The 25,559-nt window shown below is 39.7% G+C and overlaps 1 protein-coding gene across 1 annotated transcript in view; it reads left to right on the plus strand.

Annotated features, from left to right (window-relative positions):
- Positions 1–50: 50 nt before the first annotated feature.
- RAD18 (RAD18 E3 ubiquitin protein ligase) overlaps positions 51–25,559 on the plus strand; it is a 63,142-nt gene continuing 37,633 nt past the window's right edge. Inside the window, exons 1-8 of the mRNA XM_010570311.1 lie at positions 51–295; positions 3,664–3,725; positions 5,151–5,221; positions 13,512–13,867; positions 16,013–16,112; positions 18,808–18,992; positions 22,965–23,041; positions 23,754–23,814. Of these exons, the coding sequence (XP_010568613.1) occupies positions 268–295; positions 3,664–3,725; positions 5,151–5,221; positions 13,512–13,867; positions 16,013–16,112; positions 18,808–18,992; positions 22,965–23,041; positions 23,754–23,814 (940 nt within the window). The 5' untranslated portion in view covers positions 51–267. The remainder of the gene's footprint in view (positions 296–3,663; positions 3,726–5,150; positions 5,222–13,511; positions 13,868–16,012; positions 16,113–18,807; positions 18,993–22,964; positions 23,042–23,753; positions 23,815–25,559) is intronic.

Here is a 25,559-nt window from a genome sequence, read left to right on the forward strand (position 1 = left end):
CGGCCCGGCACGGCCCCGCCGCGGGGCTCCCGACCGTAAGGGCCCTGAGACTGAATTCCGCCCTCGCCTGGTGCCGGCGATTTGACTTGACGTGCGTGGTGTGAGAACGTACAGGCACGGACGACGGGGCTGGAAGCGGGCGCTCGCTAGCCTGCCGTTGGCCCAGGATGTCCCCCCCGTGAGCTATTCGGTGACCTCGGTTTTCTGTTGCAGGCAGTGGATGACTTGTTGCGGTGTGGGATATGCTTTGATTACTTCAGCATCGCGATGATGATTCCCCAGTGCTCGCATAACTGTAAGTACGGCGGTAGGAGCACAATTCCTTCTCGCGCGCAAGGGCTGTCTGGAAATTCCTTGCTCTTGAAGGAATTTCAAGGCGGGGCTGTCCTAACTTCATGAGTACTGACTAAATTCATAGAGGTCAACACAGAACTGTTACTTCCTTTTCATTGTAAATCTGTGCCTCCTACCCTGCGATTAAGGTATTTTATGGAGGGTCAATAATACATCACTGTTGACTGGGTGGTTGCAGTTTAAACTTACTGAAGTTTTAATAAAAATTGCACAGAAACATCAGTTTTAATAAAAATTGCTTGAGTAGGAGCAAAGGTAAATGGGGCACTTGTGGCAAGCCAACAGAGGGGGGGTGTGTCATTCTTCCCTCTATCCTGTGATTTTGTGGAACTTAGAATTAACACATTTCATGTAAACGCACCTTGCCATACATTCCAGGGAGTACAGGGGTGGCTGTGATGGGAGTGTGTCTTGGCCCTGTGACTCCATTTAAGTCTGACTTGTCATTCAGTTGACAGATTAAGGCAGACAGGTAGGGCCGAAGAAGGTGCACTCAAAGAAATTTTGAGTGAATGGTTTGGTCTTCATACATCTATCCCAGGAAACACAACACTGGAGAATGACCTTGTGGGCTCTATGGGCTGTCAAAATCCTCTTGCACCTTAGCTAAGTGACAGAAAACTATTGAAAAATGTCCCCAGAAAAGAGTTTTCTTCTTTAGAGTTTCAGAGACAAGTCGCCATTTGACCATTTATTATTTACTGGCATGTAGAGCAGAGATTACCGATCCTTCATTTCCTTTATAAAACATGTAGCAGTTCTGCTTGTGGCTTAGCCAGCAAGGATGTTTGCCTCTGAGGAGCTCTTTTGGATGGAAGCTGTGAAGCAGCCAGCAGCCTTTTCTTGTGCAGTTACAGCTGCAACCTTCTGACAGCACAAACACATCGTCTGGATTAATGCACTTAAATGCCACCTATTCCTACAATTCTTCATTTAAGTATCTTTCGTAACATCTTGAGGGCAGAAAAAAAAATGCAGAGCTGTATGGCAGAAAGCATTAAGTGTTATGACCTAAAATTTTCCATGCTGCTCTGTCTGCCTCAGGCTGATATCTGCTGGAACGTGGTAGTGAAGCAGTTTACTGAGACTGAGATTAGGGGGAAGTACCTTGCCTTTTCTCACATTAAAATAAATGCTTATAATTGTTTTGTTCAGAAATTATAGTACTTCCTCTTCCTTACATGAAGGAGGACATTGTAGCTTGGCAATGAAATTTAGTTTAGCTTGGCAAAACTATCACCATTGAAAACAGCATATTTATTGTGGGGAGCGTTGGAAGTTCTCTACAGTAGCTGGTGTTAGAGCCTGCCTGTGACACAGCTGGGTTCAGAGGCCCTTAACTTTGAAAAGAATCTGTCTACCTTCTTTTTTTAACAGATCACACATTTAATTTCCCCCTGCAAATTTCAGAAAGCCTAAGTTTTCTATAATAAATCAAGATTTTTGTGAAGTATTTCCTATTCAGTTGTCTCTGTGTAATCTCTTCAGTCCACTGAGATTGTACAATTGCAGCAAAAAGCCCTCTGCCATTAATGAGTAATTATTTGCTTGCAAATTTTTTTTCTGTTCCTCTTTTTCTTAATGATCTATTGCAGGGCTTCCAGACATCTCTATAATCTGTTTGCACCTATAGCTACTTAAAATTCCTCCTGTGCTCCTTCTTGGCTGACTGGTAGCATTCAGTAGCTCTCTTGACAGCAGGTGTTTAACTTTCACAGTGCTTCAGATTGTATATTTAGTGGCAGAATAGATGTACCATTCGTATTTCTTTCACATAATAATAGCATCTGAAGATGAATGTCTTCTCTAATATGGACATCTCACCAGGGGCAGAGTGGATTGTGGCCCTGAGATTTCTTACACTTTCAGTCTGAGAGTACAAACACTGTCCATCCATGCTGAGGTAGTGTAAGAGGTTATCACTGCCAGGTCTGCTTCTTGTGGGTATGACCGCTGGCACAGGGGTGTTAAAATGTGCTGCTCTCCTGAGGAGCCCCAACGGCTGAAACCAGCCAGGGGTTGGTGGCAGGCGGTGGTTGAGCTCTGCATTCTGTTGCCTCTGCCATCAGGGTGCTGCCCTCCAGCAAGGGATGGAGCTGGTGCTGGGAGCAGCCGCTGGAAGAGGAGGCGAGTGGGGTAGAAGGGGCTGGGGACAGAATTGTGAGCCTGTTGTCTTCTCTGCCTGGGCCTAGAGACAGCCCTAGGCACAAACGTTAAGATTAAGAGCTTAATTGTCCTTGAACATACTCCAGCTACTCTGGCTATGAGCAGTGATGGCTGCAAACATAGGTCAGTCCCATTGCTTACTAAAGGTGACTGGGTGTCGGATGTTGGCAGGCTAGATCTGTAAGTTGGTTCATGTTCATTCAGTTGATGTTTTTTTTTTAATGTCTTCCTTCCCCCCATATCACATCTTACTATATAATGTAATTTTTGAGTATTTTGATGGATTTGCAGTTTTAAGTGTTGAATTAGTGCATGAATGCTCCTGCTGCTTTTCAGACTCCTTCACAGAGTCTTTGAAATATATCTGCTTAGGTAGCTGTTGCTAAATGTGTTAAGTGCTGAGGCTCTGACCAATAATGATCTAGTAAGTGAGCATCTGTTTTGCTGGAGAGTGATGAAACTTTTTGTATCTTGAAGTGGTTATGAAAGCTCACAGATAAGTAGAGAAGGTAGAATAAATTCAGGAATACACTGTGACAAAATGAAGCTTATGGCATATTTCACCAAACACACTACCATCCTGTGATGGTGGTATGACTTGCTTTTCCTGGGAAACATTTAAGCCATCTCTCAGTTAGCGTTCCAGTGCTGTTTCCCATCCTCTTTAACCTTTTCCCTCAACAACAGGATGGTATCGTTTTGGAAAGGGGAAGAAACACCTGGGAAAAAGAGGGGTTAGAGAGTTTGTCTGGGGCTATGCAGGAATATGAAAGTGATCCAACATCAGTCATGTCAAAAAAAAAAAAAAAAAAGCAGTGGTGGGGGAGTGAGCAGTGCAAACACACTGCTTTTTAGTGGTGGTAGCAGACTAAGGTTTTCTTGTCTTGTGTTAAAGAAACAAAAGTAAACGTCTTGACAGAGGGACTGAGATTAAATGTTGAAAGATGCTTTCATAAAATACAGATTTTTTTTTTTTTTTGGCTACAACGATAATCTTAATACTGTGGAAAAATGGTATATTTTCAATATTGGTGTTTTGTGGAATAGTTTGCATATATTTACAAAAAGGAAATTTACTAGTAAAGATGTTGAACTGCATTTGGAAGAATGCCTGTTTAAAAATGACGTACTTCCTTTTTCCAGATTGTTCCCTTTGTATACGCAAGTTTTTGTCCTACAAAACTCAGTGTCCAACATGCTGTGTGGTAAGTGGTTTTTTTTTTCCTCAGCTTGTTTTTGTTTTATTTTTTTGTTGCATCTCAGGACCTTTTCCCTTTGGACTATGCTAAATAATTAATTCTGGTCATATATTACCACCTTTACTTTTGGTGAGCAGCTCTTTGGGCAAAGTGTGGTGCTCTTACAACTGGAATTCTCCTGGTACAGAGCTCCTCTTCTGTCAGCATAGGCAGAAGTAGATGGAGCATCAAACCTGGGTTTTGGCTTAGAGCTGTGTATGCAATCTGTTGTGAAACATTTAAGATTGCCTCCTACTTTGTTAAAATACACCATCATTTAAAATATGAATGCTGAAATTTAAGCACTTAAATTTTATGTGATTAAGTGGCATCACTTCATCTTTCAAGGAGCCTTTAGAAGTGTCCACAGACCACCTAGTCCTAGAACTCACTGACTGTACCATGTAGCCTTTTTGGGGATGAGAGGACTATGTTATGTGCCAGGGAGAGGAGCTGTTTGCCATGAGAATTAAGTTAAATGTGAAAAGCACTACAGGCAGGTTAGGCCTGCTCTGCAGGTGGGTGATTATTAAGATCTGACTTGAAGGCCTTTTTTGATTAAAGAACACAGAATGCAATTTATTCTAGGCCTTCATCTAACTTTTTATTTTAAGCCAATTGGGCTTTATTGAACTCCTAAAAATGGTAGGCTGCCTAAAAACAATGAATGGCACTTCAGGAATATTGGCAAAATAGAAGTAATTTTCTTCTGTGTTTCTGAAGCATGAACCAGACTAGACTTTTCAAGACTGGAAAACAGATCTATTTGTAGCTTTGCTAGTTTTTAAACATTCAAACAAGTGCAGACTACTTGATGGAGTACATGTTACTACTGCCTTCTTAAAAATCACAGGTATTGATATGAGCAAGACTAATAAAAGCTTTGTAAAAAAAGAAGAGCAGAGAGAGGCAGCCAGAGACATGAAAATCAGAAATTGTTTAAAAAGTATGAGTTAAATGCACAAAGCCATCTCGTAATTCATATTTTCATTCCATAATCAGAAGATTAACATTTCCCTTCATCAGTTTTCATGCCTTGTTGCTTAAGGTTCTTATTGCATTCTTGGGGTCCTTGGTTTGGTTTTCAAAATAATTAAAACGGGCTACAATAAAGCATTGTTGGAGACTGGGTACACTGGGTTTTGCTGCTTTAGCTTTATGCTTCAGTTTTATCTATTACCTATTATTTCCCAGACTTACAATTCTAAGGCAGTTATTTTAGTTTGCATCTTCATTCACATAGCAATTTTATTGGGGGGTAGTGGAGGCATTGATCCAAGAAACAAATTATTGATCACTTGAACATTTTCTGGGTACTTATTGTTTTCACTGCATTCGAATGTTTGTGTTTGGGTTTTTTTTTCCCCTTCTCTTTCTTTCTTTTTTTAATAGGCAGTCTCGGAATCTGACCTGAAAAATAACCGGACATTAGATGAACTAGTAAAGAGCTTTAATTCTGCAAGGTATACTCTAATTTTATGAATACTCTCTCTGGTTTGGCAGCTGGAAAGGCAGGTGTGACTTACTTTGCGTGACCAGGCTTTGAGTCCTTGTAGAGGAGCAGAGCAAGGAGAAGCGTGAGGACTGAGTGAAAAAATTGTGGTGTCACAGAAACGTTGTCAGACATGAATGGTGACGCTTTTGGAAAAATCCTACAGTTTTCTGGCTGAATGTTACTACTGTCCACTCGGGTGGTGTGTTGGGGTTGTGTAAGCTTAATTTGGTTTTGCTTCTGGTTAGCTGCTGTTTAAGTTACAGTCTCTTCCAACATGTAGGAAGTCAAGCAGATGTGCCAGGATTCTATGGGGAAAATAATGGTAATAAAGCTTTTCTTCTAAGATCCTTCCTGTGTATGCAGGGGAAATTCTGAACAGAAGGATTTTGTCTGGTGGGAATGGTCAACTTGCAAGCAAATTCTCTTGGTGAAGTCACTGGATGGGAAAAATGTAGGTATTAAGGGACCCCAAATGTGAGTGTTCCTGGATGAGAGAAGTAATGGAATATTGTGTTTTCACCTGGATTTCTTATCTTCTTTTCTGGTTTTAATTCATTTTTTATCTCCTCATCCCTTTAAAAAACAGGAACAACAGAATAAGCATGACTTAGTAAATGCTTACCACTAGATATATGAGATTTCCTGTATTACCTCTCTGTTTTCTTTTGATTAGAAGCAGCTCAATGATTTGCTAGGTATTTTGCAGGTATTCCTGTGTCTGTGGGAGACAAATACACTATCATCTTTTTCTCTGAAATGAACTTGGAGCTTGAAGTCAATGAGATTCTTGGCTTTGTAAGTGATAGGGAGCATAGTTCGGTTTATGGCTTGCTTTTTTGACAGACTTTCTCTGTGATGAAGTTCTAGTCTTCTGTATGACCACTATTAGATTGAATTGATTTTATTTGAAGAATTGAAATTCTACAGTTCCATTATTTTAGCTTGAACTCTGTCTTTGGTGTTTCCTAGTGATAAATGGATTACTATATTTTTTTTTTTCTTTTTGTAATGTCTAATTTTGTAGGGAACAAGTAGTGCTGACTTGGATCCATTATGATATTGAATCTTAAAAGTTAATTTTTTTGACTGCTTTAATGGATCAGTATAAATCTTACCAGTCAAAGTAGTTTAATAATCTTTCCTTCTGTGACTTGGAGTTCAATCAATTTCACAACATAAAGTTAAATCAATAAGACAAAAGCTGTAGTGTCCTGTTCTGCACCAGGTGGGGGGTGAGGTGGGAGAGAGCCAGTGCAGGCTTCTTGCTGGATCTTGGTAAGAAAGGCCCAACAAGAAGTGGCTTACTAAGATAACTGCTTTAATAAGGCAGAGTAATAGGAGGAATATAGATAGCAAGTAAATCTTGTGTCACTTCAGATGCTGGGCACCCTGTGTTTGTGCCTCTTTCAGCTTGGGATTGCATTTACTTTGAAGATGGTCCTGAGTTTGAGGGGAATGCTACTTGCCTGGAGAGTGTTATGTGATATGAGTATCACTAAATCATAAGAGCATTGTTGGTTTCTGCCCTGGCAATATTGGTACAGGGCAAATCTTCTGTCTGTCCTCCCCTACTCCTTCCCCAAGTTTCCTTTTGGCTCTCCCCAAAACAAATCCAAAGTCTAGGGGTTGATTTTTGAAATGTGCTAAGCTCTTCAAGTCCATCCTGACTTGACTTTGAGCCTCAGGTAGTTTAGCATTTATGAAAATTAGGCCTTAAATCTTTTCAGTATTTCACAAAATGCAAACACATTTCTGAAGTCAGGCCTGTAGGGAAAGAAAATGTTAATGTTGGTAGTACTTAGCAAAGTAAAAGCTGTGCTCCAAGGTCAGTGTGTGCATGGAATGGAAATCATTCTAAATAAACCTGCGTGCTGATCCCATTTATACTTTTGCTCAACATTTAGCCTGTGCACATGTGTTTGCAGGATTAGAGCCTTCATGATCATTTCTGCTCAGTGAGCATTGTCTTGGGAGTCCTGCTTCCTCCCTGTAAAGTGGTGGAGCCTGATGTTTCCCAGCAAAAGTGAAGATGTGCCATTCATTATGGCCCATTAATGTTATATTCTGTGTGAAAGGGTAGAGGAGCAGTTTTGAATAGGCTTTGATAGGTCTGAATTCACATTGCCCTGCCCTTGTGTTCAAGTGCACATGAAGATCCTCAGCAGCGAGGGAGTTAAGGGAGTGCATTGCTCTGATCAATTATGCCCATAGGCTACTGCCAGGGTGAGAGCAACCTTTGCTCAGCTTTCTCTCTGCTGCCTGTGCTGTGCTTTGCAGGCAGAATTCATCACTCTGACCAGGTCGGGAGGGCAAGACGGGGAGTACTATTTGTGCCATCTTTCCTTTATGAACAATGTTTTTATCAGTTGCAATGAGGCCAGTGTCTTCAAAGATAATAAATGTAAAGTTTTGGGGTTGTTTTGGAATTAATTTCATTGTCCTCTCATAAAGAGATTATTTTGATTAAAAATTGTCAGTTTCTGCATCACCTAGTTAGAAAATTTAGCAACAGAAATTAGTTATACTTCCATAAGTACAAAATTATTCCTTGCTGAAAACTATCTGTGTTTTCATGCATACGTTTTTACTTTCAAGTTTATATCTTAGTTTCCTAATCAGGGTTACTTGACAGCTAGTGAGTCAGAGGAATAAACACATCTACTCTGGGTGCTCAAGAGAGCAGGTACTGTCATTTCTAATATGTTGATTGAACTTCCAGGAAGACTGGAGAAGGAATTTCAAGGAGAGAAATTGTCCTTTAGTACAGTTAGGACCGTCCTATGTGAGTTGTTCCTAGGAAGATTCACAACTCCATCTCTTCCCCAGAATTTATTTAGGTGGAAGCACTACATTCCCACCTACTTTCTCTACTTCATAGCTGCTTCAGCAAGGGAGAAGTAAACGGACCATAAAATGGGAACCAGGATCTCGATGGAGGAGGACAATGAAATTTTTTTTGTGGGTCTTGCAGATCTGAAGAAAAAAAATTTCACAAGGTGTTTGTACTGTTTATTAAAGCATGCCTGGCAGAGAGAGCATGCTGTATACAGTGTATTAAGATGACCATCCATTTTTAGTTAAACTAAAAGAAGTGTAACTCTCTGTCCTAACCCAAGGCAGCGATTAAAGAGGATGGGTCTCAGAGAGGGATTTGGGTAGTGGTTATAAGAGTGCATGTTAGGACTCCCTAACATCTTGTTGATTCACTTTTCAGCCTTCAAAGGGTGCTGCTTGTGCTCTTAAACTGAGGTTTGTCAGCTGTAATGCATTTACTCTTTTTGTGCCAGGAAGGTAAAATTGTATCTTCTAAAACCTTTCAGAACTGATAGTAGTCTGTGTTAAATTCTTAATGGTATTATAGATAATGTTGAAAACTGCATACAAAATGCAGAGCTTTTTGAAAATTGTGTTGTCCTGAGGTTTACCAGTAGAATCAGTTTCTAAGTGAGCCGGACAGTCTGGTGATGGGTAGGATGTGGACTTCTCCATCAACTGCATGCTTTCTCTCGACTGCTGTCTGTGTCTGAATGATGGATAAATCTTCCAGTCTAGTCATGCTTGTCCGAATCACTCCTATAACAACTATCAGAATTTCTGTGAATAAGGAGAAATTGAGTAATTCGCTCTGGCATTGAGGGAGGAGAGTGGCAGTTGATAAAGGTACTGTCAGAGAGCCCATGGCTGTGCGAAGAGTGCCTGCAGCGCTCTGGCTCTTCCATCCCTGGGGTGCCTGGGTTTGGGGTGCCCGGGTTTGGGGTGCCCGGGTTTGGGGTGCCCATCTGGCGGGACCACTAGATGTCATCACACAGCCAGTGAAGCTGCTCAGCAGGCCCAAAATATCACATTCTGGGAAAAGCCAGTCTGGGACTTTTCTCTTCTCTTTTGAATTTAGTACTAGCATTTTCTGTATTTTCCCACCAAAAAAAAAAAGGCATACAGAGATTTCATGTGTGTTTTGGCAAACAAGTTTTCATATTCTCGTCCTAGTGTTCTTTCCATTGATTCTGTGCCAAGATCAGATCCCTTCAGAAAGTCTATTTGTAAGTCTTTATCCCTCAACACGAGGAAAAACTCTGTATGATTATTTGTAGACCAGTGGTGTAATTAAAGCAACCTTTATTATCAAATTATTGTTAGGATAGATTTTGTTTTTTGTATTGTTTTTTCATTTTCTCTCTTTGTTTTATACCAGATCGTATTTTGTTGAGACACCTGTTATTACAGAACCTGAAATTTCTGTTCGGAAGATTTCTCTATTCTGGCTGCCTTCATGCAAATATTAACAACTTGCATTTGAAGTGAGATGGTCTTCTATCTGGGTAATCTGTCCCGTCAGCTCGTGAGCAACTCTCCTGAGTTCAGAAGTCTATCCTTATGTACAGGACACATTGCAAAAATGCTGAGCTTTGCACTCTGAGCCTTTTGCTCTGTGTCTGCTGCCTGCTTCTGCTGGCCACAGAGCTGCTTTCCTCCCTCCAGGCTTTATCAGAATTGGTCAACTGCCCCTTGCTTGGGTTTGCAGTCTGTTCGGGTCCAGGCCCACCTCCAAACATGTGTTTTGGCCTGGTAGCCTTCCTGAGGGACAGATAAGACTACTGAAGTCTGCTTCAGAGAATTTGGGGTACTATAAGCTGTACTGTTGTGATAATTCCTGAAAAAAAAATGTTAAGAAAAAGATACATGAATCAGTCTTGAGTCTGCTGAAAAGATAAACTGATGTGAAGTTTGAATTTTAAGAGTGTTGTCAGCTAGTGTGAACACACTGGGAAATATGTTCTAGCTAGTGAATGCATGTTGTGGAAAAATAAACAGATGTAATTGGTGGTTCCAAATAGTAGAATGTGTTACTTTGACAAGAGGAAGAGCTCTCAAAAGCAATAGAAAATACACTGAAAAGATGAGGGAGATCAGTTGTGTTCTCTAGATGAAGACAATGAATATAGGCAACTGGCTAATTGTTCAGATATTTTTGCGTTTTGGGGCTGTATTGTTCTTTATGGGAATACTAAACGGATATGATGCTAAATGATTGTACTTATGGATCTGTTTTATGTTATCTGAGCCATGCAGAATTTAGCTTGCTGTAGCATAGGATGCTGGGCTTTTGTGTAAAAATAGTTGCTTAACAGCCAAAAGAACAATATGATAAGACTATATGTTGACTTCGATTAGCTACATTAATGGTAGGCTGCCTGTATGAAAACCTGGGGGAGTCTGAAGAAATAGACATTTTTTTCATAATCAAAAGATAAATTCCTTGTTCAAAAAGGGGAAAAAATGTCAAAAAAAAAAAAAGAGCACATCTTTGGTGGAACACCCAGCTGCATCCTTTTGAGGATTAAACTTTGCCTAAATATATTAGGAATAAAAGGCAACTAATTTGTTTGCTTTTGAACCTGATTATAGAATGTAACCATTTGTGATGGGACAAGTCTTCTGAGGCTGTAATTTGTTATCTTTAAATTGAAGAATACTGTGCATTTATCTACAGTAAAATGAGATACTTTGCCTACCAATTATTGCTGCTAATGGCTGTGGTGAGCAGCGATATGCTGTCAGACCTTTCTGATACTTCTGTATGGAAATATACCCCTCGTGAACAGCAAATGTGAAGCAGGAGTGGGACAGAGCTGTGTGAAGGCACTCTGTTTATGTTCCCATTAACTTGCTCCTGGATTCCCCGTGAAGCTGATCCTACGCCAACAGTAGCTAGACCACTCTGTGTCAGCCAGGGAATTAACCTTAAAAACTTCCAGTCCATATCTAGGCATGAGCAGACAGAAAAGCATAGTTTTGCTGCCACACCTAATTGCGCTTGTTTGCACTGCAGAAAGTCAGAGTCTTGGGACAGATGTGAATTCCCGCTGACAGATGTGGTCATTACATCCAGTAATCCAGGAAGTTTAAACTCCAAATCCAGCTTCTGAATCTGACTTGAACATAACCACTGCAGAGTGTTTGGGATGCTGAACTTATCTTAAACTAGTATAATTGTGGGGTTACCTTGTGACTTACATGAACTTGTTTTTAAAGGATATATGTACAGACAGTTCTTAACCTGTTATTCTTAGACATGAAAAATCTTTACCTGAAAAGACTGAAAAGTTTTCTAAGTAGTTACCCAATACTGAAATGTCTTCAGCTGTAAAATCTGAGAGCATAGGTGCATTTCAGACTTCTTATGGGCCTTGTGTCTTCATGAAAGTGCTGTAAGAAATAGTTTTATGGCAGTGCACATTCTGTAGGTACATCACCCACAGTCCCCCTTTTTTTTTTTCTTTTTAAATTTTTTTCTTTACAGAAAAGGAATAGCAATCCAAATTATTTCAACTGTTACTTATTCTTCCTGAGTTAAAAACTTCGCAAGTTGAGGAACCACAGCTGTTCAACTTTTACAGTCTTTGTCACCTCAGGTGCAGTGAATTGTGTCACAATCAAATCTGTAGAGCTGTGACATTTAAATAAAGAGCATGCACTTGCTGAGCAATGGCAGTAGTAAAAATCCTAGTGCCTTTCTGTGTAGAGGCTCTTAGTCTCCTCAGCATCCTCAAAGGCTATCCCTATTCCTGTACCTCCCTCTTGTGTTATCCTGCTACAAATTGAAGGGAAGGGAAGGTATTCCCTACCCCACTTAGGAAGTGGGGACAGAGTGTCTCATAGAGGTGAACCCATCTCCTCTATTCATTGTTAGAGAAATGCTGCCTTTCCTTTAAGATTTTCCATTTTTTGTAAGCTGTCCCAGTTTGTCAGAGCCTGTAGATGGTAACATTTTTTTTGGTAGTTGCCTTTTTTTTTGGGTAGGACTTCTGACGATGCAGCAGGCTGAGGCTTGGCAGGTGGTGGTTGTGAGAATGGCAGCAGGTCAGGGAGAAAGCTGATGAGCACCTGGGCAGCTGTGCAGGCTTTGCACTCTTGGAGAGCTCAGCAAGTGAATGGTGTGCAGGTTGAAGGGATGATGGAGCAGTGAATTAAAGGCGAAGAGGTTAATGACCGCTTGTGTACTTCTGCCGGCTGTTTTTGGCTGGATGATACCAGCTTCATTGTGACCCTCAGGATGTGGAGGACTCTTATCAAAGTAGTAGTGGATAAGAGTGGGATGTGTGGTTTGTCCATCGTTGATGTTAGCTGGGAAAGCCTTTCCTCTACCTGTGATGATACAGGAGTGAAAGTGAACCACAAAGTATGTGGACAGACTAGACAGCTGCATTTCTATGCCATCTCCCTGCCAAGAATGCAGTCTCTGGTTTAATTTATCTTAGATTGAGCTGTGTAAAATACATAGTAAAATAAAGAGGATTCTGCAAAAAGCCCTGGGACAGGGGTAGGAAAAAACCCCATGTCTTTAAGGTCTTATGCAACTGCCTGAGTAGGACAACTGTGACTTTGTATTACCTTGAAGCTAAAAGTACTAATGAGACGGACAGAAAAATGAGCCTTCTGCTGCTACTGTGTTCCTGCCAATAAAATACAAGTCATTTCTTTGAAAAGAGACTTCTGTTTAACTCATGTCTTGACATTTGCTAGCCCTGAGGAGGGTAAGGAGTACAAGTGGGGGGTAAAGCATGTGTAGATCTGTGGTAAGTGTTCTGGTGGGCTGAGTGGGCTGTTCTTGAGGGTGGTTATGTTTTCCCCTTATTTTATATGAGAAAAGAATGGAGGGTTTGCGCTCTTTGGCTGATCATTGATGAAACGGGTCCGAAATAGTTTGGGTTACCAGATGCTAAATCTCAAGACCTGGCAAGCGTGCAGGGGGTGTGGTCAGCTGGGTGGGCAGTGAGCAGCTGTGCTAAGGAGACCCACAGTAAGGAGGGACAGAAGGAATATGGCAATAATTTCTGCTAAGCTCTTTGGTTTCAGGAGCCTCTGTCACAAGCTATGTGACACAGTGCTTGAAGTACCCTGACTTGAAAATGATCATCTACCATCTTCAAGTAAGGGGGAAAGCTTTTTGTTCTTTACTGTGTTCTGTGTGATGTTTTGAGAGGCATTTTATTACATTTGCAAAATGTAATTTATTTTATTTGAAAGTCAGGAAGATAACTCTTAGATTTTGTAGAGTGTGGTGAGGCTCAGCTGATGTGTTTCTGCTCCTGGTTTATGTGGGCTAGCTAATTGCCTAGCGCTGCATGGGAGCAAGGCCAAGAGGGAGGAAGGAATGGAGGAAGAGCTCCATCTGTTTTCGTTCTGGTTTCTTCTCAAAGAAAAAGCTAACACTGTCCAATGTAGCTAACTGCATGTTGTCTTCTGGATGCTTCTAGAAAACAGCTGTTCCAGTTGGTCTTGGATACTCCACTGATTTCATCTCCATTGGCCTGTAGCAGGCGTTCAGCTGGCAAAAGCCACGTTAGGAGTCCTGTTTCTTGGCCAGTTGTAAAAGAAGAGGTGCCAGTGATCGACAATTTCTTGAGAAAGGAAGAAGATTGCACCTCGACAAGGGCAGATGGCTTGGCAGGAACAGATCAGAAGATTTTCAAAACTGAGGAACACCATAACCTTTACAGCAGTTCTGCAGAGGTTGATGGTAAAGACAATGAAGTGGGATCACAAGAGAGTCCTGAGTGCACCAAAAGTCATGAAAAGCCTTCTACATCTGTGGTAAAAGTAGTCAAGAAAGGTGAGATGCTTAATTTTTGGTTTTGTCTTGTTCTCTTCCCCAAGTCCATGGTTGAGGTTGGCCGTATGTGTTAGAGAGTACCTTCCGTACGTGGCATTCATCTCATTTCTCTGCGTTGTTCTGATCTGCATTGGCATGTTCAGATGCTTCCCGTTTAACTGGACTATGCTTCATTCAGATTACTGCTTATGTGGCACAGCTCTGCTGCAAGCATATTCTTGATGAGAAAGCTTGGGCTGATGCCAAGTAATTAAATGGAGTTCAACTCTTACAGATTCCTTTGCTTTGAGTAACAACTCTAAAAAACAATAGTTGCACAACAGACTTACTCAGTAAAAAATGAAGTCATTTTCTCTTCTCCTTCCCCTTAATGACTAGACAAACAACATTGATGTTCATTCTGCTCTGCTATCCTTAAGTACCCAGAAGCAAGGTATTTTATAATGTGTTTGTTATTTGAGGGATGTACCCACAATCAAAATGATCGTGGCTTCGGTTTTATTAATATTCCTATTCATACACTCTCCAGAAGAAAGTAATCTGCTTTATTCTTCTGTAACTCTACAGTGTTAAGATTAATTTATTTTGAAGCATGAAAATGCCCATTTATACTAATAAACTACAATAAAATGAGAGAATACTCTTAGTTTTGACATGATGGCAGTCATCCTATTGACCCAATTAAAAAGCCTAAATTAAAATAAAAGACCATGTAGGAGTACAACGCTGATTCTTATTAGTTCATATTCATCTGTTCTTTTGTTTAACAATTTATTCAACTGGAACTCTGAAGTTCATATTTATTCATTAGCTGGGTAAATACTACTTAAAGATGTAATACAGCCAGAAAAGTAGCTCTATGAAAAGGGCATCAACTTAGCCAGAAGTTTCCTAGTTTCATGCATCAGACTTGCTTGCGTTAGTAATTTAAAACTCATATGAAATTTTACTGCTCATTTATTCTTGAGCAATTGAAATTTTCCCTTGCTTACCATTTTATGACCTTATTAAATCCTCGAGCATGCATTCCATTGAAATTATTTCCACAAATGCAAAGTAGTCAGTCAAACAGTATAAATGAAAGACTTGAAATGAGCCAATGCTGAAGTGGTCTTAGTAAGTATTGTCCCTGTGTTAAGAATTGAAATGTTAATTTCAAATACAATAATACACTGCTCGGAACTATTGTGTTATGTTACTGTCCCAAATTTTTTTTTTTTTTTTTACCTTTGACTAGAATGTGATGTCATGGGAGTCAGGAATTGCAAAGCAATGTTACCAGATAACTCAATTCCCACAACGTTTCACAGTGTTTTGCATAGGTTGTTTTTTGTTTTGTCTTTTAAATTAACACCGACTTCCTTCATACTAATACAGACAATGGCAGTTAAAGGATCTTTTTCTCATACTGTTCATTTAAACTTAGCCTTTTGTTTTTGACATAGTGTGATTGCTAAAGATGAATATTTTAAGTCTGTGTTTTTTGACTGTCTTTACAGGTAATGTTGTTAGGTGGTTCTTGAAAATATGATGCAAGAAGAATTCTGAGTTGGGTGGGACTATGCTATAGGGCGTTTGTGAGCCTCTGAGCCCAGGTCACAGAATCTAGTTATCTCTACCAAGAAATGAGTATGAGGCATGGTTGGATCATAGGATTCCTGTGAGGCTGAGTTAACTCATGTTTTGACAGTCCTGTTGAGAGCCATAGATTGGGACATTATGTTAATATGAATAAAGTTTGTGCTATACTGTTTTATAAAAATGAAGCAGCTTCCTTTATTTAGGAGTGAAATACTGCAAAAGTGAAAAACATTAGCGTGGAAATATGCTTAAGTTTATCTTAGCCCCTATGTTTCCGTGTAGTATGTGTGTTACTCTAGATTTTTATTAAGAGATTTCATTCCATCTGACTGCAGGGAAGATGAGAGCTATTCTGATATTACACAGAGAGGGAAATACGTGCTCTGGAATGAAAATGAGAGCTGAAAATGAAGATTCTGGATAGACATGCTAGATCTTTTTCAAAAAAAGAAATTTGGATTTCTGGATTTTCATTTTCTTCAATCAACAATTAGTTTTTCAGATTAAAGCATTTGCTCTTTGCATAATATACCCACTAGTAAATTCCTTCTTCCTTGCTTTCAGTGGATTGTCCTGTTTGTCAGGTTGCTATTCCAGAGCAATATATAAACAAACATCTGGATAGCTGCTTGACAAGAGAAGAGAAGAAGGACTGCCTCAGAAGGTAAGAAACAACCTTAATAACTTTCATATTCATGTAGCCATTTTTCTGCACTGCTGAAATAAGAAATATTAGTTGATGGGTTATAATACAGTGGATTGTGTTTGTTTCTTGGTTACCTGCCCTGTAGATCACCCTAAAATCACTGTATAAATATGATAGTGGTGATTTTCCCCTCTCAAGAAGGTATGTATATAACTTTCTGACTTTTAGTGGCAAGAAAACACTGGACAATGTTTTAAAGAATTCAACACAGGGAGTAAAACTTAGTCTGTACATTATTCTCATCATGTTTCTGCTTGCTAGCATTAAAATTCTATTTAGATAACACTTATTCCCATTTTTCACTTCGTGAATGAATTGCTTCCCTCAATTCAGATGGGCCAAAAGACAATTGCTTCACTAGCTGTCAAGTTAAAAAATAAAAATTGCATCTTACTCTGATCACTGTGGTTCTTTTCAAGTTGCCCCAGTCAAGGTTGTTTCTTTAAGATCTCAATTTCCATGAGATTAATGCATGCCTTTGACTTTTTTGCCTCCGCCCTAGAATTTGTCACGGTCGCCACATTCACATCAGAAGTGTAGATTTCAGTTTGTTTTACTTACTAGCATAAATTTAGGCCATTATTATTTCTAACTGCTCAGACTTAAGAACTGTGAGGGACTTTTACTGCATGCGGTTTTACTTGCATGCTTGTATTTCTAATTCCTCTGAACCTTGAATTAGAAAGTAATTTTATGTTAAAGCTCTTATTTTGCCCAGTCATGCTTAGAATGCAATCTGTAAGCTAAAGGACTTTGAAGATGAATAAATGGTAAATTATTATTGAAATCTGATGTTACATTTTAATTTTCATTTGGGATGTTTTTAGTGTTTTCTCTGTTCTTAATGAATGGAAATAAAAGCCAGATCTTTCTCTGGTGTCAAGCCCATGTCCCTAACAGAATTCAAAATTTTGCTTATTTTATCTAGACTACTTGGATCTTAAGAAAGTATCATGCAAGATACTTCTCCTTAGGGACTGGCTATTGTGTGTTAAATGCTGGCTTTTTGGCAATGTATTTGTTTTATGGCAGTGTTGTTCGGGTTTCAGTAACAGCATATCTGTAGTTCTCTGAGGAATTTTAGCTCTGTTTATTCTCAAATTAGGAGCACATGGCATGCTATGTTAAGTTAAGTAGTATTTCAGCGGAAGTGATAATTTAGTCCCCAAAACCTGCACCGGAGTAATTACAACAGGTAAGTCTATGTTCACAAAGAACACTGCATTTCTCAAGGATGGGGAAAAAAACCCACCAATATTAAGATTCAAACCTGTTGTGAATTGTTTTCACGTAGCTGTCTGCTCCCAAAGCAGTTGTCACTCTTCTAGGTCATGCTGCTGGTGAAAGCTTTTTAAGGACTTTCAAAAGATTTAATTATTCAATGAATTTTTTTATATTTCCAAAAAGAATCTGAAAAAAGTCTTTTCTGAAGAGTATATTGTGGTAACGTGTCTTTTTTTTGCTAGCTATTCTACAGGGGCTATATGAGAGTACATGAATTAATGACAATTTTTGTGTAAGCTTTTTTTTTTTACTTTGAAATTTATTTTCAATGTGGTAAGTTGAAAGTGCTGAACACAGTTTTCAAATAAGTCTCATGCTTTTGCAATGGAAAGCTGTTAACTTCTCTGTAATTCAGAACAGTGCAGGTGAACTTTAATTTGCTGCAGGAAGAAAAGTGTCTAACTAAATGCTGTTCTTCGGTAACTAATAAATTATTTAATTTGTAGAAGATGAGTGAGGCAGTAGACGGATTTTGTTGGCTAGTTTGAGTGTATTTCACCAGGAGGTGTAGTAGGAAAGACTGAGCTAATTTGTGCAGAAAGAAACTGTTCTGCTAATTCTAGATGACAAAAGTTGTAGCAGGACTTGAATTTTCTATAGCAGTTTCCTGTAATTAAGATGTTTTCCGTAGCTATGCCAGGAATGTTGAGTTCTTCTGACATAAGGCAGTGTGAAGGAGTGAATTTTGGTTTTAGATGTTACTTGTCTGAGACCATTATTAATTCTCTTTAATGTCACTTTCTGTATTGCCAAACTACCCTTCTGTTAGATGGGAACTACAGATTTGCTTTCAGGTACATGACTATCTTTCTCGAAGTCATTTTCTCAGAAAGTTGAAAAATCTCCTAATTCACATTTTGGCTTGCAGTTGTAATGCTTTTAAAATTTCACCAACTGATTCAGGCAAGACATGGACAGTCCTTGGGTGGAAAACCGATTTCAGCAATCTGAATTCAGTATCCTTCCTTTTGAATTCAGAGTGAATGAAGGCTAATGAAGATGAACAATACTGTGTTTGCTGATGTGCTTCTGAAGCCTTTGCTGTAGATACTAAAAACTGAGCTGCAGTACTTGTTACATGAGTAGTGTTTGCATCGTTTCCTAAAGAAAATCAAACTAGACCTACTGCTTTTTTGCACATTTGAAATTTTCTTTGTGGTGGATGGAAAAAGTGTTCTGGCTTCCTAGAGCTATTGCTGTTGCATCTGTGATACACTGTGTAATTGGTTGTGTGTCTGTCATAGCTGAAATAATTCTTGCAGGTATTTCTTACCCAGAGTGGGTGAAATACCCTGTAAAAATGTAAGTCAGTATTTTGATTTTCATAGGAGTATTAATTAAAAAAAGTTTGTTTCCTTTCCTCTTGCAGTTCTGCTCACAAAAGGAAGCCTATGTCTAAAGTTGTTTACAACTTGCTCTCTGATCGTGATTTGAAGAAGAAACTAAAGGAACATGGTCTGTCTACCCATGGGACCCGACAACAGCTTATTAAAAGACACCAAGAATTTGTGCACATGTATAATGCTCAATGTGATTCTCTAAATCCCAAATCAGGTAAATTAGAAATTATAGGGAAGTTGTTACCATCGCAAACTATTTGTATGCATTGCTCCTTCTCTTAGTTCTCAGGGTAGGAATAAGGCTGGTTTGAATATCTGGGAAAACTGGAGCTGGAAGAATTTATCTTATATAAATCAAGATCAATGCAAAAAAAAGGAAATTCAATGAAAACCAGAAGTGTGTTGCTATAATCTGGAAGTATCTAGCAAGATGTAAATTTGTGTTGAAATTCTTTGAGACTTCCTGATTTACTAGCCCTGTTCTGAAAAATGTTGTGTTTTTATTGTCTTTGTATTTTAATGAGTGCCTCCAAATTAGACTCTGAGGCTTTTAGTCAAAAAATTGGAAATGCCTGAGGTTCTTAGTAAGTGAATAGATTATAAATTCATCTTTTGTTCTGAATTTGTTCTCTTCCTCCTATACACTGAGACTTCTATATTGTTATTCGATTTAATTTCAAAATTAGATTCTTTTTGGAGATGATAGGTAAGAGTAGAATGAATTAATAAGAAAGTGGTAATCTTTTGCTGGAATTTATATCAATGTAGGTGTTTGGCAGCAATTTTATACAATTAAACTCAAGACTACCCCATACAGCTGTTTAATGCTATATATAAGGAGATTGTGTTTTAGTATCTAATGTGAGTGCCATATAAACTTCCTTTAAACAGCAGTCTGTTGTTTGCATGTGCTCAGGCTTAATGCTTGGAAAATGCCAGCACTGGAGTAGGGATGATGAGATCTGAGTAGCGTATTTCTGCTGCCTGGTTTTGTAGGCAGTGTGGTAGTTTTTTAAATTTTGAATAGCATGTATGAGCTAGAGGGAGAATTGTACCACCTCATCTTGTTATATCCTCTTTTATACAAGGTGAAAATGTGCATCTTTTTAAAAAAGATGTGTCATTTGTTACCTCTCAATTCAGTTCTGCAGGTGATATAAGTAACAGCACAAATACACTGGTGTGTGTGGGTGAGAGATAGACATCAGATTTATAGTTATATTATTTTCTATTTGATTAGAAGCTCATGGCAAACATTCTTTTTAAAGAAATTTCTAACAGGATCATGGTATGATATTACTCTCCTGGGAGCTGCGCAGCTGTTAGTGTCCTGGAAATGCTCATATAGCTGGTATTGCATGTTCTGCACTGGTTTGAGGATGTAGCTTGCTGTCTGCTAGGTCTGTAGAATAGTTCAGTCCTGCTGCTGGCGAGAGCTGGTCTTGGTTACTTCAAAGGCAGAGAGATGAGAAATACTGTTCCTCATCCTCAGTTTGATCTCTTTAATTTTCATGTTTACGGAGAGACTTAACTCCTGAAGCACAAGTTCACCACTTCTTCCAGAAGTTGTAAACAATTCTGAATGTTTTTGTGTGTATTGAAGGGCTCAGAAACTATTTGGACCAGATAAATTTTTGGTCTCGCTGGCAGTGGGACTGTTGGGAACTGAATGGGCAGGCAGGGCAGGGCAGAGAGCTGGGACCTGAGGAGCTGCTCGTGCACAGCTAGGTCCAGCAGCTCTGTGAATGAGATAGCATACGACTGCAGGTGCGCAGCTAAACTTTACATTTGCTATTTGTTGCTTATCTGTAACAGGAATAATTTGGGGCCAGGGGTGAGAATTACCCTTTGAGAAGGCTGCCAAATTTGAACACAGTAAAACCCACTTAATTTGTTGGTTATCATTTAACAAATTTGACAGTATAGGGGAGTATTTATTTCAAGTGAATATTAAAAGCTCATATGTTAGCTCCATGCACATGTGGTTTTGTATGTGATCAGATGGTCAGAAATGCTGAATATCCACAACTTCTACTGTGGCATTTCAGAAATAAAGTATGTTTTTGGTGTTCATCTCCTTTATTAAACAGGCAGAACCACCAGATGCAGTGCTTTTTGAAAAATAAAGTCAGTCACTGAGGACTATAAATATGAATTTAGCATCCAAACTTTAGGCTTGAAATCTTGATTTCACTTGCCAGCTCTTGGCTTGGATTGTGGGAGCAAGTGTATTAGAAAAGCGAGTTTGCAACCAACACTATTTGCTTTTTCATTTTGCTCCTTTAACCATTTAAAGAACTGACTAAGAAGGTTAAGTGCCCAAGTGATTTAGGTGCCAAGTGCCACTGCTTAGTTTGTGCCTGAGCACTTTGGAAAATAAACATAAATGCTTTCAAAAATTGTTTTCTAGGACTTCAGAAAGTCTCTGGGATGAGAACCAGCACACAGAGTTAAGACTGTGTTTGACTTCAGCAATGATATCAGTTTAGGGAGTTTGTTGTTTAAGTCTGAGAGAACAGCTCTTGTATCAGAATTTCAATCATGCTGTGATTTATGTTAATCTCGGAAATTTAGTTAAACACTCTCAAAGTCCCTCTCTGAGTTCCCCCAGCAGCAGGAGTAGACGTAAAGCTGCTGTAGGCCGTGGAGGTACGCTGTTGTCTGATGGCTAAACAGGAGCAGAGCAGTTTTGAAGTAAAGTGAGGAGTGGGCTGGTCGGGTGCTGCGGCAGCTCGGGGTGAGGGGAAAGGAAGGGTCATGGGGTTGGGAACACACTGCTGCCATTACACCGCAGCAAGGTTGGTGTGGGAAGTGGATGCTGGTTCGAGTGGAGCCTCATGTCTGCTCAAGGCGTGCTAGAATTGATGCTGTGCAGAACAGGCAGTTCTCTGTTAGTCCTTTAACATGCTGGGAGGTACTCAGCTCTTGGGGCAATTCTTCACTTGATGCTGGTGATGAAGTAGCACCAAGTCTCTGTGTTGTTCCTCCAAGCTTGCCCTAAATAATGCAAAACTTCTACTGAGTTCTGGCTCAGTACCTATTTATAAAGGGTGAATTATTAAACTTGCACTTAAGATGCAGACAGGCATTTTCAGTGGTGGCAGTGAACCTAAGGTCACTATATAATACAAATAGCTGAGCTTCTGAGGAAGCATAGGTGCCAAATTCCTGGATTTTGCTTAAACCAGTTTTGAACAGGTTTTATTGCTTCACAGCTTAATAAGCTTTTGTTCTCTGGCTACTTTACTGTCTAGTGAAAGTGTTTGTTTTAATAAATTAATATTTATGAACATTTTAATATTATATTTATTGTTAATTATGACTATTACCAATATATTAATATTGAGATTACTATATATTAATAAAAATTAATATGTACCCTAGTAGCTCTGTGAAAATGATTGGGTGTAGAAATAGATTTGTGAAAGTGAATGTCAGAATAAACCCTGCAGGGTCCTGCATAGCTGTAGTTTTAGTTAAAATGTTAACAAACAGAGTTATGTCTGTTTATATCCTTTTGAGGTGTCTGACTTAATCGTTAGAGTAGGTTGTAATTCATCTTTGGACTATGGGTTTTTGGACATAAGCCTGCAGACAGTTTTGTGTTGCCTTGGAAGGTAGTCCTTGGAGGTAAAAATAAGATAAACAGTAGATGTCATTATTTTATCTTCCATTGAAAGATACATTATCAAATGGAAACTCTTTTTATAAAAGACATGCCTGTGCGCAACAGAAACACTACAGTATGCTAGAGTAAGATTCAAATAGGATTTGAAAAGACTACATTTTCCCATGAATTTAATACAAAGGGAGTGAGAGCAACAGGCCAGGAGGCGGCTGAGAGGCAGCTGCCAGCAAGCACCATGGGGCTTGCTGCAAGGCACCGTGGCCAAGGCCCACGGCTCCTGACCTTGCCTCCTGGTCCTGAGTCTTGGGTGCTGCCTCTGGTGCTCAGCTGCTGCAGATGGGAGCAGTTCTTCTGCATGAACAAACACCCACTGAGCACTGGTGCAAAACCATGCCATTTGGATTTGCCTGTGCCTGGAGTCTGAGTTTTCACTGTCAGAGAGCTAATGCCCGTTTGTCTCTTTGCAATTTAAATTCATGGTAGTTTCATTCAGTGCTGTTACATCTTTTTATTTAACAGCTCCTGTTTTAATGACCTCTTTCTTGTATTTTCAAACAGTTGCAGAGGTTGTTAAAGAGCTGGAAAAGAATGAGAAGATTCGGATTCAGCTTGAATTTAATAAAACCAGTGAAAATGTAAGCTAATTTTCTTTGTTCTCAAAGCAGGGGATGGCTAGGGGAAATTGCAGAGTGGGCAATGAACATGTTTGCCTACCACTTTATTATGGGAATTCCCATATTCCCGGGTTGTGTGTTGGAATTTGCATATACCATCTTGTAATCAACATGATTTTCTCATACCACTCATTTGTCGTGGGCAGTTCTTCGTGTACTGCTGATGTTCCTATGCCCAAACCATTTAAGTAGGAGCATTTTTTTGATTGCAATAAAAATTCTTGAGCAATGTTTCCCTTGGTCATATTGGAGGGTTTTGACCCTCCATGGCAGTGTGGGGAATATTTTCCTTCCTAGAATTCTCTAGGATTTAGCTAGCAAATTCCTTGCTTCCGTATCAGCAATAGCGCCTGTTCTTTTCCCATGACATATGATACTTTTGTGACTTTTGGAGCATGTTTGTTGCACAGTATTAGGAAATATTTTATGGTCCACACATGCTGGGTGTTATATGGGGTGGCTTGACTTAGTCCTGTTGACTTTGTGAAAGCAAAGCAAGACAGCATGCATATGTGCTTTAAATATATATTACTGTTTGTGGATGAGATGGTAAGAGCTGGTGGGGGAAAAACAGACAGCTGATCCTTCTTCCAGTTTTAAGTCTCTAGTTTTAAAGTATGTAGCTTTATCATCTTTTTGTTTCTGTAAATAAACATTTGTGTGATTTGTGTAGAGCTTGACCTTCACAAAGGACCAAACAGAGGAAGAAATAGATGAGATCCACACTGATTATCGTAAGTAATACGCAAGTTTCACTTCATTTTGCTTTTAAATTCACCTTCTTTTCATTTGTACTAAAATGTACACACAAAAGTGATGCTTTTCATGTGTGTGTGCTCCCCCCGCCCACATTTAATAAATCAAAGCTTGAAGTTCTCTGTTTGGGCTGAAACTTCCTCTTTGAAACTCAATCTCTGTTAAGTACTGCCGTTTGACAAAACTCATGCCAGGGCTGGATAAGTTTGAGATGGAAGCTGATTGCCTCCTTAGCACCTGTTCATTTATGCACTTTCTACTTACCTTCTTAATGGTCCTCCCATGTTTGTTGGACATAAAGAAGAGCAAAGTAGAGTTTTTCTGTCTCCTGCACTGGATGTGTGATGCATAGTTGTATGGTTTCACTGGGAACCCTCAGGCAGAAATAAGGGGCAGAACTTTTCCAAAAGGACTCCCTGAGACCCCAGCAGTGCTGGGCGTGCAGGCCAGCCATATCCCATCGAGCAGCCTGGGCTGCTGGCTGTCATGTGGAGGGGGAGCTCTGTTTCAGTGTCCTGCTCTGCATGAGAGTCTCCATGCAATTCTTATGATGCTGGTTTTGAAGAACAGAAGAGCAGTTGTGACTGTGGTGAAGGCTGCTCATGCTTTGCTTGTGAGATTTCACCCTTCCTTGCCCCAGATTTTTTGGCATGTTCTCTGAGAATAATCTGAATTACTCAGAGAGGTTAATGTAAATTGGTTAATTAGTTTGCCAGTTCTACACTTTGTTAAAACTTGGGCTTGCAGCACATGAATTCGTGTGCATTAAGTCACTCACTGATTGTATAAAAAGAAGCTTATTACCTACTGTTGTGTCCCTGTGAACAATGGCATGCACTCCTGAGTGTTTTTATCTGTACAGAATTTCTCAGCTTCAGGTTTGATACTGTTTTCTCCCTTTTTTGAGGTTCTGGGCACTGTATGACTTCTTTTCTGCAGGCAGTTCTGGCTGTGAGCCCTCCAGGAGCACCAGCCTGGCTCAGGCATAGCTGGGCCGCTGCAGAGGGAGGCATCTCTGCCGACAAGGAGTGTGCTGAGCTGGCAAGATGGGGTGAATGCTGGCTGTATTAGCCCTGCACTCACCAGTATGCCCTTGTAACACAGATACTGGGTTTTCCCATTACTCAGGTATTCCCTCCTCCCCTACATGCTTAATGATCAGACATTGGCTTTATTTAAAATGCACCTGTATTGTGGGTGATGGTTGGTCTTCCTGAGTCCTCTAACTCATCCTGTAGTGGGTAAGTTTCTATAAACTTACTCTTTCTACACCTTATTTTTCTAGGTTTGCTGTCCAGTGCAGAGTGACATTAACTGACAAGCAATGTAGCCACAGTAGTTTATATTTAATATGGCATTTCTAAAATACTTAATGGCTGCGTGTTTCCTCAACTGTGTGTTTTTTACACTTCTACAGTTGTCAAAGTGGCCCTTACTGCTAAAAAGTATGTTTTAACTGAGCCAAAAATGCTTTTTCCATATTTTATTTGTATACTGTGATTCTCAAATGATCCAAGGTTTCATAGTGCTCCTCACATTTGCTCCCTTTCTTCATGCCCTGCTCCACAAGCACTCGCGCGTTCTTGTTTCCTTCCTGCACCCTTTCCTACTTTACCTCCTGTCCAGCCCTGTGATTTTGAAGTGATCTCTTAGAATCATAGAATCATTTAGGTTGGAAAAGACCTTCAAGATCATTGAGTCCAACCATCATCCATGCCCACTA

The sequence above is a fragment of the Haliaeetus leucocephalus genome, unplaced genomic scaffold (genome assembly GCF_000737465.1).
Source record: "Haliaeetus leucocephalus isolate CR32 unplaced genomic scaffold, Haliaeetus_leucocephalus-4.0 Scaffold2, whole genome shotgun sequence".
Classification (NCBI taxonomy): Eukaryota; Metazoa; Chordata; class Aves; order Accipitriformes; family Accipitridae; genus Haliaeetus; species Haliaeetus leucocephalus.